At 39.7% G+C, this 11,343-nt stretch overlaps 1 protein-coding gene across 2 annotated transcripts in view; it reads left to right on the top strand.

Moving 5' to 3' along the window:
* The window catches only part of SNX25 (sorting nexin 25), a 90,066-nt gene extending 78,821 nt beyond the window's left edge, over nt 1-11,245 (top strand). For both annotated transcript variants that reach the window (XM_066996238.1, XM_066996237.1), the window contains exons 15-19: nt 4,479-4,596; nt 5,804-5,870; nt 7,582-7,763; nt 9,284-9,384; nt 10,237-11,245. In XM_066996238.1, the coding sequence (XP_066852339.1) occupies nt 4,479-4,596; nt 5,804-5,870; nt 7,582-7,763; nt 9,284-9,384; nt 10,237-10,311 (543 nt within the window). In that variant the 3' untranslated portion in view covers nt 10,312-11,245. The remainder of the gene's footprint in view (nt 1-4,478; nt 4,597-5,803; nt 5,871-7,581; nt 7,764-9,283; nt 9,385-10,236) is intronic.
* The last annotated feature ends 98 nt before the right edge of the window (nt 11,246-11,343 follow it).

An 11,343-nucleotide genomic window follows, 5' to 3' on the forward strand; every position in this document is an offset into this window, starting at 1 on the left:
TTATAGCAGAATTTCCCACTTTTTATGCTCTGGGCATGCATATTGTTGAGAGTTTTAGACATGTAAAAATGATCATCTCTTAGGAAGCTTCTCTTGGCAGGGAGCAGCTGTGTGTCTTTAATAATTTCTGGATAACTTCTGAAGAAAAGCTGCTTTTGACAAAGAATGTCTGCAAGTGGTATAGGCTTGCATAGACAGGTGGTAGCCCGTGGGGCCAAACAGGTTGATGCATTTGATACTAAGTCGTAGAAACAAACAAACAAAACCCCCTTGTCTTTCAAGATTCAGGAAAGAATAGATTAGTGACTAAAATAGCTCATCGACTAAAAATCCATGGTGCTCTGTCATGTGTGGTTCATGTTGCAGATACATGACCTTCAGGGAGCTGTTTCCATTACCAGTTATTTGTTATATGAAATAATTCTTTTGTTAAATGGTGTAGCTGTCTGTAGTGGCTGGGCCTTCTTCAGGATAAATGGAGTTTGGGAAACTTGTGCAGGTCTAGGCTGTTAATAGACAAAAAGTTGGCCTTGCATCTCTTAGGAGTAAGAATATCCTATATATTCTCATTTTTTTCAAAATTGAGCTGTATTTCCACCTAGATAGTGAATGTATGCATGCTATTTCAGAGTAATAAATAAAGAGTATGAGACACTCATTCTACTTTTTGGCAGAAGTACTTCAGTTCTAAAGAGGGAAGAGTGTGTTCGCTAAAATAACTGTTAGGTAGAAGTAGCATCAAGCAAAGAAACATGAAGCTACTAGTGTTTCTCTGTTTCATGGAAAAACATCCGCAAGCAAAAAGCCAGACCACATGTGTATTGCATTACTTGAGTGCGTAGGAGGAGATAGGAAATATGGGAGACTTGTAATGAGGGAGGGAGACAGGGAGAAGAAAGAAACGAAGAAGCAGAAATGAAACTGAAAAATGAAGGAAATGCAATAAAAAAGGCCCTGAGAATGTGGAAGCAGGAATCAGAACATACCTTCTAATCGGTTTTAATTTAATAGCGTTTCTTCTTACTTGTAGGATTAGCAGCTTAATATTGCTAGCCTGTATTATGCTGGTACTACGCAAATGCACATGAAGTCCATCCCGTTTCACATCCATCCATCTTCGCTCTCCTCTCCCCTCCTTCCTAAACATAAACATGAGAGAAGAGAATACAGATAGAGGAGTATAGGAAACTGTTAGACCCTCCGAGTCTGTGCGGTACAAAGGCTTGTCCTAGTTTAAACATAGCGATAAAATTAAATGGAGGTAGGGGAATTGTGAGCAAGTCTGGGGCGAGCTCCAATTTTTCTCAGACACGCTGGTCTTTCAGTTGGGGGTTTTTAGATCAGCTCGGTCTTGCTCAGTGATCGCAATTTGGGTTATTTACTACAGCATTTAAAGTAGGGTTATAAATCGTTTGGTCTGAAATCATTAACGCAGTTACTTGTTAAATCACGCATTACAGAGTTGTTACAGTTGGGTTTTCTCTGTAACAAAGAATTCCTGTTTTATTCCATATTGGACTCTATTGAAGAGCATGCTTTCTTAAAGCTTTCTTTGTCTCTTACATCTTGTCTTACTTTCTTCAAATGTGTTAGAGCAACAGTATTACCTCGAGTGCTGTTTTCAGGATTATATATTGCAGCAATTTTAAATCGCATATAAACAACCCCTTGGATGGGGTTAACTTCAGAATGTGTTTCTTAACTTTCAAGACCAAAAACGAATTAGAGGAAAAATACAGCCTATGCTATCTAGAAGAGGGTTTTCAGGTTTATGAAGCGTTAATGAATAGAAAATTCACTGTGGTGTAAGAATTCACACTTCTCATTGCATTTTCTAAATGAGAAGGGATTTACTGAAGGGCAGTAAAATAGAGCAGGAACCTAAGAGAGGTCATCAGATTCATCCTTCTGCTCCAAATAGGCTCAGCTGTACCAGCAAAATTCTTGGCATGTCTGTAATGTTTTGAAACCTCCAGTGACTGATGTTCTGCGGCTGAGCAAGGCAGTGTGTCTCAGTTCTCAGCTCTCTTCATGGTTATAAAATTGTTCTTTCTAACTAACCTAAATCTCCCTTAGTCTGCTAGCTCTTGTCCTGTCTGCAGCAAACACAGAGCTGCCTATTCCCTTTCTTTACATTAAGCCTTTTTGTTTGGGTTAGGATCACCTCATTTATCAGGAGTCACTACTTTCCTTTGGTCTTCCATTCTTTTGTTTCTTAGATTGAGCAGCCTGTTTCTACTAGTTATTGTTATGTTTTATGTAGTTCTTAAGGTTTTCCTCTGCACTTATCCAATAATACTAGTTTTTCTTGGAAATGTTTCAAAATTAGTCACCAGCTGTTGTTCCCACTAGGTTTTCCTATTCCTATGTATTGAACTCATTTATATATATATATATGTGTGTGTGTGTGTGTATGTACACATATATATATATATATACACACAAACACACATACATGTCTGCCTGTCGTATGGACAGTATTCCTGCTTACAGATCATGGTGGCATGCCTGCCTTTTTCACATGCCCTCGGGTTTGTTTTTCTTTTCTGTACTATTACCCATTCCAATTATTTCATTTCCTGCATTATTGCTGCTTTGCATCTGTACTTACCAAATTGCACCCGGTGAGCTCACCTGCAAATTCAGTAAGCTTGTTTTCTGTTCTGTTGCCCAAAGGGTTAATGAAAATATGGAATGATGTCTATTATGGAAAATTAAATAAAACATAATTTCTTGAATATATAAAATAATGAAGGGCCAAGAAGTCTGTTGGCCAGAGGAAGATGGTGAGCAGGGCTGGAGTTTGTTCTAGTCTCTGTCCCTGGAGAAAACTCTGTTCATTGTCAGTAAATCTGTGTGTTTGTGTGGCAGGACAGGCACTGATTTGTGGCTTCCTCATGTGGTGTTTCTTGTCAGTACGATGTGGTTTTTTGTTCCTTGCCCTAAATCACAGCTTAGCCTACAGAACACTTTAAAAGCTGGGTACTCCTCAAGCTATGGAAGTCAGTAAAAGCGGGGTCTATGGGGAATTTTATGGTGCACTTCAGTGTGGTAGGGTTTTTTTTCTTTCATTTTTTCTGGTTTTGAGAAGAAAAATAGCATAGAATAGAGAATGACAAATGTGACATGGGCAGTGAAGGGTACAGGATGTGAAAAATGTTGAAATATACAACACCAGAGAGTTATTTTATCCATATGGTACAATGCAATACCATGCCTGGAGAAAATTCTGGGACTGGAAGTGTACCCAGAGTTAATGCTGGGCTTTAGATGGGATTTGAAGGATGTGAGGAAGAAGAAAGACAAACTGATGTACAGCTGAGGCACTGTAGGCTAGTCTCTATATAGCAGGGTTCAGATAACAGGCAAGGGGTGATTGAAAGACTTTCAGTGTAGGGCAAAGAAAGAAAAAATAATGCTAGAAGAATAAATCCACAAAGGAGGTTTTCTGGACCAGAAGAGGAGAGGGAAAAATAAGTAATGTTAGATGATGACATATCAAGGAAGAAAGAAGGGCAAAGGAAGGAGGGCAAATGAAAAGCAGAGCTGAAGAAATTAGCCTGCATGCCATTGCGACCATTCCTGAACCAAAGACTGGGAAATTGCTGATCCAGCTGCGTTTATGAAATGTCTCCCTCCTGCTGGAGATGCACAGCTTCCTGAGGTCTGCATCTGTGCAGTCAGACATGCACCTCGGGAGTGCTTGTTGCTGAAAGCTGACCCTTCCCTGTGTGAACTAGTATGAGCATCACCTGCATGCCCAGCTCCAAAGACTATTCAGTTGTCATCTGGTGCAAGTCGTTCTTGGCAATATCATCAGTTTACACACGGAGTGATAGATAATCTGCTTTCTTCCTGAGGGCACAGCTCCCAGGCTGTCAGAGTCCAAAGACAGGTACCTTTGTGTTCCTCAAGCTCAGGTCACTAAGCATCACCATATTATTTTTCTGCCTGGGACTGGTGCTTGTTAAAGGTACTCCTCTTTGGAGCAGCCAGTTCCTCTTCCGCTGCTGGGGTTGGATCCTGTTGGATCCTACTGCAAGGACAGCCTGAGTGCCATCTCCTCTTCGCAGCTCTCATGCTGCCTGGCAGCACGGGGCTCCCACTCTCCCTCCTTTCCCTTACCCAGCGTTGGCAGGGCAGACAGGCAGCAGGCTCTGCAAATCTGGGCAGATCCACCCAGCCTTGAGGTGCTTACTGGAACAAGGCTGCAGGCAGAAGATCTGCCAGTGGTGGTAACTCCAACAGCACAGTGTTCTCAATGCTCTTGTCTGGTGGGAGGCACAATCCCCTTTAAAACTCCTTAAAGAGGTTCCTCTTTGCCAGGTCCTGCCAGTAGCAGAGTCGATGGCTCGTAAGCCCTTCCCCAAGAGGGCTGGCTGTGCTTCTTCCTGGTGGCACGGCAGTACATAAATCCACGCTGGAAGAAGGGTTCATCCCATGCTGTGGTTCATCCCATGCTGTCTCTCTGTTCCTAGGAAGAAATGGAAGAGGACAGTGACCTGTCAGACTATGGAGAAGAGGTGGATGGGAAAAAGGACTCTCTTGCTGAGCCGTGTTTCATGCTGATCGGGGAGATCTTTGAGCTGCGAGGAAGTAAGCTGCAAACCTGCTTGTTTGTTAGTGGAATCTGTTGGCCAGGAAATCTGGCTCACTTTGTAGTTCATGGTTTTTCTGCTATTTCAGGAGTGTAATCTATATAGCAATTTAATTTGGAAAGGAGCTGTTTTGCCGTAGTTCCTAACTTTGGAGCTTTTATTCTAAAGTTTAATTTCAATATGACATGGAACTAAAAATGCAACTGGTAAGGAAGAGAATATGCATTCAATAATCTTAAGTTTTTCATCTAAGAAAATTATTTTGGAACAAAAAACACAGGGAAGTACAAAAACATGTTTTCTGTAAATTGGTTGCATATTAGAATGCATGAATTACAAGGAAGGAAAGATGGCTTTGTCACAACGTGTCACTGACAAAGCAACAGTTTTAATGTCTGTTTTAGTGTATTATGGATGCATTTTAATTCTACAGTTTGTATAATGGAAAAGGTGCTGTAAATGTGGCACCTTTTGTTACCAGATTTTTTTCCTTCTTTATGTAACTGATGGTAATACAAGAAAAAAACAAACAAACAAAACAAACCAACCAACCAATGTATTTTTCATTCTACTGAATATGTAGGCACACTTGACACTCTATAAAATTATGTACAGGCTAACTATTACAAAATGCAGCCCCTTCCAAAAGTGACAGATGTATATTCTAAATTTAGGCTTTTCTTCTGATGATGGTGAAACAGCATGAAAGAAGGATTAACCACTAATTATAAGGAAGCACTCACATTTGTTTCTTTTATTGGTAATGGAAAGCTAATTGCTTGTACTATTTGAGTGAAAATGTTTTCAGAATTTCAATGCTGCTGCTGTGTATGCAACATTGTAATAGTAGGTACAAAAAGGGTATGAATTTTCAGGGGTTTTCTTATAGTACAGAAAGGGTTTGGGTAGTTATATTGTTCAATAAATTTAAAATATTTAACAGCACAGCTTACAGAGTAAACTGCAAATGCATAATGCAGATATGTTTATGTAATCTGAAAAACAAAACAAAACAAAAAACCCTATTGCAAATAATACAGGGAAAACAGTCATGAAAAAAGAAAGATCCATGTACAATTACTTAAATTTTAGGAAGGATGATAACAGATACATGTACCGTAGAGATTTTTTGTGATGTAATCATAGGTTCCATAATGTTACTAACTTCACGATCTTCATTTTCTGTCTTTTTTTCATTGTTCTAGTGTTTAAGTGGGTCAGAAAAACATTAATTGCACTAGTACAAGTCACTTTTGGAAGAACTATCAACAAGTAAGTGGCTGTTACTTTAACCAAACCTGCAACATTGTTCTACGAATGAAGGCTGAGCAGAATCGTTTGAAGTAATAATAATCTGGACACTGTATATGATAATCTGCATTTGTGTTCCACAGCTCAATTTATAAATAAGTTGATTAGAGAAGACACAGACATGCAGATTATCATTTTGCTTATTTACCCAGTATGTTTTCCCCTAAGCAGGGTTTTGCTTTTGCAGAGGCAAGTCCTGTGACCTGCCTCTGAATAGCTTTCATTAGTTCATGCTTTATTTTACAGTCCCATGAAGTTTTTGTCAGAACTGAAACTAGGTTTCTGTATTAGATATTTTTTTTCCAATCAATTGCAGATTTCTCTAAAGTGACTGAAATAATGTTTACATGATGAGAACCATTAATTTGTAATGTGGAGCTTAACTCATCACTGCTATGCTTTCATAAATGTATTTTTATGTATTGCATGAAGATGTATCTGCCAAGTGAGGTCTGGATGAGGCTATGAAGTAAGTGTGTGTCTGTACATACCTTTTATGTGGAAAACTCTTTCATTGGTCAGAAAAATTTTGGATATTACTTTCTTTGTCAGTTGCAAAGGCCTGTGGTAAAACTTGATTCAGTAGAGCTGGTGATTCATACAACACACTTCCCACGATCCTTTGATCAGTACTGACATTTTGATTCATGATGATGATGACTTTCTTATGAAAGTCTGTGAACCTGTGATTTCCGTAGCACAGAAATCACAAACAGGCGAAGGACCACTGAGAATCTGATGAAATGCACTGTTTCGCTTTGGTGTAGCATTGGGACTGTTACTCAGGTAGGTGTCACAGCCCAGAAGATAACAGCAGAACAGGCTGTTCCTTCATCCATTCAGTGGCTAATTTTGTACATGCCAGTATTGCTTATGAAACCTTTCATGTATGTTATACAGTGGTAAATTGGACAAGAGGTGATGTAGAATCATGCACTTGACTCTCAGTGGTGGTCTCTGACAGTACACATTTTCTGAGCTTTAAATTGATCAGTTCATTTGTTCACAAACTGCAAATAACTAGCATGCAAGACACCTGAGAGAGGACAGAATCCGAGTAGGTGAGTTGCTGTGTAGCTTTTACATGTTGGTTAAACTGTTACCTTTATTAAGGCTTTCAGCTGTACTGTGGCACAGCTAAACAGTACTGCCTGGAGCTCGCTCTGTACCTCAGGCTCCTTGCATCAAGGACTGCAGTTGGCTTCATGCAGCCACTGGAGAAGGCTGCTACCTCCATTTGTAATCCCACTTCTAATGTGCTTATGAAGTTAGAGCACATTTATCAAAACTTTATGTGCTTTTATCCCACCAGGAACTTCTGTGCACACATTTAGTTTGGAGTTCATCAGTTAGGTTTTTGTTTTTCCCTAGTGAAGCCTTTGCACTGCCCATCCTTGAAATGCTTGTGCATCCTTGTATGCGCATATGTATTTGCAGACTACTTTAAAATGTAGACTTCTTTGCATCTCAGTCAGCTATCTGGAGAGATCTAGATCCTAGAGCACCTGGAGCTGATTACGACTTGCCATGATGCTGGTGAAAGCACCTCTGGTAAATTGGGATAATGAAGATAAGCATTGCTTCCACTGCTTCTAGTAGGAAAAAAAAAATCATAAATCTGGATAAAATGTGAGACCGGTTCTGATGTGCTTCCTTCCACACTTTTTTATAGGCAAATCCGAGACACTGTACACTGGATGTTCAGTGAACCAATGCTTGTTTATTATATTGGTGTGTTTCGAGATGCATTTTGGCCAAATGGAAAGCTAGCACCACCACAAAGAGCCAAGAGCGATGAACAAAGGCAAGAAACAAAACAGAGAGCACAGCAAAAACTACTTGAAAACATTCCAGGTGAGAACACTTTCATTCCACTTCATCACAGATTTAATACCAGTGAGGAAACTGGTTAACGACATACTGTTCTGCTACATTTTGGATTTTTCCTGTAGCATTGTAAACTGTAGTTATTTGCATAAACATAATTTTGGCCTTACCCATTGCCTCTCCAGTCTCTGTCTCATAAAAGGTGTGGGCTTGGGTAACACTGGTGGATGTAAGATCGTGTGTCACTGTCCTCTGTATGCAATACTCAAAGAACCCAAGTTAAGGCTCTCTCTGCTGCCTCTCCGTCAGCAAGCAGTAGGTGGTTCTGCTGCCTGGAACTACTTGACCTACAGGGAGAGCGGCACCACCACGATTACCTCTTGCTCTAATGTTTTAAAATGGAAGAAGGAGGTCTACCCACACTGACATTGTTGTGTTGCTGCGCATTTCTGAGGAGAGGTTTCAGGGCACCAAATCTTAGAGGGACCTGTGGCCTGGGCAGAAGCACCCCAGATGGAGTGGGATTTCCAGTACTTGCCTGTGCCTGCCCTTTCCCCCACACGAAGTGAAGCAGCTTCCTCCTCAGCATGCACGTTTCTAGGGCACCATCCCTTCCCATTCACAGGACAGGGAGTCATTTGGATCATTCTGCCTCTTCAGAGAGCGTGTAAACCAAAAGGCACCTAACTGTGAGGAAAGGATATTCTATTCCATTTAGCCCTTGGAAATGCACTTAAACATTGCTTGAATGCTTTTTATCTTCTCTCCACCTGAATAACATGTATTTTAATGAGCTATTTTATAGCTTCACTGAGGTAGCTCATATACCCTTGTATTTGTTTAATCAACTTCAACTGTGAAAATTGCAGCAAGCATGCACGCAAAATATTGGTCATCTGGTGTGTAAACGATCCTCCATCTGCTCTGTTATGATACTTGCCTAGAATAGCCTTCCTTAGGTTTTTTGTTTGTTTTTAGCAGAGATGTTTCAGGACATAGTTGAATGCTCCTGAAATTCATGATGAAGCACCAAATCACTGTTTATTCCCTACTGTAATTTAATCCAAAATGTAAATAATTCACTTAAAGTTCTCTTATCTGCTTGCTTGCAAGAAATATTCCTGTGAAGACTGAGAGGCAATTAAAGTGCTAAATCTGTTTTAACTGTTCTTGTTTGTGGCTGAAGTTGTATTTAAGGGAATGGATTAACAGTGTGTGAGATTAGACTTGACTGTGTGAGGTGAACTGCCTAGAAGGCACACTACATAATCATGTTAAAACACTTCAGACGTTGTCACTGAGATGCATGAGCTATTATTTAACTTGGGAATCTTGAGATTTCAAGGGTATCTTTTCAATCGGTGACCTAAGTTACTTATGTTACATGTGTTTTTAAAAGGTTGGTGAATGGGGTCATGCATCTTCTAACCATCTTACATGAGGTGCAGCGTTTTTGTTTCCTATCCTTATGTATTTGTGGACAGTAATGTTGGTTGGATGCTGTGCCTGGCATGAGCGAAACTAAGCTGAAGTAACATTCGTTGCAGATACTCTGCAGAGTCTTGTCGGACAACAAAACGCCCGTCACGGTGTAGTGAAAGTGTTCAATGCACTGCAAGAAAGAAAGGCTAACAAGCATCTACTATACGTGAGTAACCAGAAAAATAGCCTGTTAAGTTTCTAATACTATTAATTGATGAGCTCTGCTTACTCAGTATTAATGCCTGCCGTGTGTGTTCTTGAAGAGATTTCTATCAGACTATTGTTTGGTGTGAAAGTAGCCTTGTTGTTACTAAAATAAGTCATAAAAAATATACTAATTTCATCATTCGAGTAATCTTGATTAACGAAAAGCTGTTTAAAATACAGTATTGCTTTTGGCTACAATAGGTTGTCCACCACGTCCAACTTGGCCTGACTTTATATCGTAATGTATGCTAACTTCTTTGTATAGCTGAGAAAAATGAGACACTTGCTACATACTTTGGAGAGTCCTAGGGAAGGAGAGCTCCTGGAGTGGCGTACAGACGTGATGGCTCTCTCAGAGTCCCACTCCTGTGCTGCTGGTTGGGGCTGGTCTGGATACGTGGCTGGATCCAGGCACAAAGACTCGCTCCCAGTCAGTCTCTGTGGCTCGTTTCCTTCAGCAGCCAGCCGGTCCCGTAGCACAGCCTCAGCACAGGAGCAGATGCAGCCCTGGCCTCCTGGTGCTGGCTCATGTGGCTTTGACAGAGCAGCAGCAGTTTATGCAGGGTGTGAAATCCCCATCTGAAAGCTGCTGCCTGTGTCATTTGCTTTCTCTCAGCCTTAAGACATTTCCCCTTTCCTGTAGGGTGCGTGCTAATTTTAGGATGAATGAAAAGTAGCTGCATGAAAGATAGGCAGGATGACCCTACATCCCTACATGCTGCTTTTATCTGTGAAGTTCTGAATATGTCAGGAAGGTTGAAAGAAATGATAACTTGGCATCTATTCATCTTAGGTCTTCTCTGTTTTTCAGGTTTTGATGGAACTGCTGCTAACAGAACTGTGTCCTGAGCTACGAGCTCATTTAGAGCAGCTTAATGCCACTTAGGTTTGGATCTGCACACGTGGACCACTAGAGAAATGTCTATGTCCAATAATAGACATGAAACTTATTTTCCTCTTTTCCATAGAGGGCTGAGGACTATGATTATTTTTAGGGTTTTTCTTTTCCTCTTGAGTTTTTTTGTGAAGTAAACAGACTTGAAAAGATCTGATGCTGTTGTAGGGTAGACAAAACAATGCTGTATAGTAGCCAATTTTTATTTAAATTGTTCTATTTGACTACTCTTCTGTTTCAAATATGGATTGGAAAATAAATGTTCATATAAGCTCAAAGAAACCAGAAAATATTTTAAACATTTATGAAAAGAAGTTTTGCTTATAGTGGTAAACTAATGAATGTTGTACAGTTCTAATCTCCTCACTGAGGATTCGAGCATTCCTTTTTTCTTGTGTATTGAAAAAGCCTTGTTGTGCAATATTACATGTAAAGCTATTGTGAAAATTTTATCAATTTTGTTTTTACCAAAGATTTCCTGTAGTTTGAAGCATTTGTAAGCAATAAATAACAAAACTGGACTTCAGTACTTGATAATTAGGCTGTACTAACAACTAACGAATGAGTTTGACAGCACTGGTTTCACAAGGAATATTTATGTTACTTTGAAGTCTGTGTCCAAAGTATGTATTGTAAACTGGCACGTCCTACCAGAACATCTGTGTTAAATGTGAGTTCAGAGATTAGTGCTTATGAACTGCTTCTATGAATAAGTAGACATTTAATTAAACGATTTGAATAGCTTCCCTGATATTACTCAGGGCTGTTTTATTCAAATGCCCCAATTTCAAATGACTTTCAAATCTTTCTCTTATTTTATACAAAGGAGGGAAAAAGTAATGTCTTCAGTGTTTTTTTAATTTATGTAAAGATATGTAAATATGGTCTTAATGCACATCTAAATAATTAAACAACATCAAAAATCCGTAGGTGACATTCATTACTTTCTTTCAAATTCAGCACAGTTGTGCTTTTAGGTAAAGTACTTGCAGTTAGGACTGGCTGTAGCTCAAGGAACAGAAA

Source organism: Anser cygnoides, chromosome 4, assembly GCF_040182565.1.
Source record: "Anser cygnoides isolate HZ-2024a breed goose chromosome 4, Taihu_goose_T2T_genome, whole genome shotgun sequence".
Taxonomy (NCBI): Eukaryota; Metazoa; Chordata; class Aves; order Anseriformes; family Anatidae; genus Anser; species Anser cygnoides.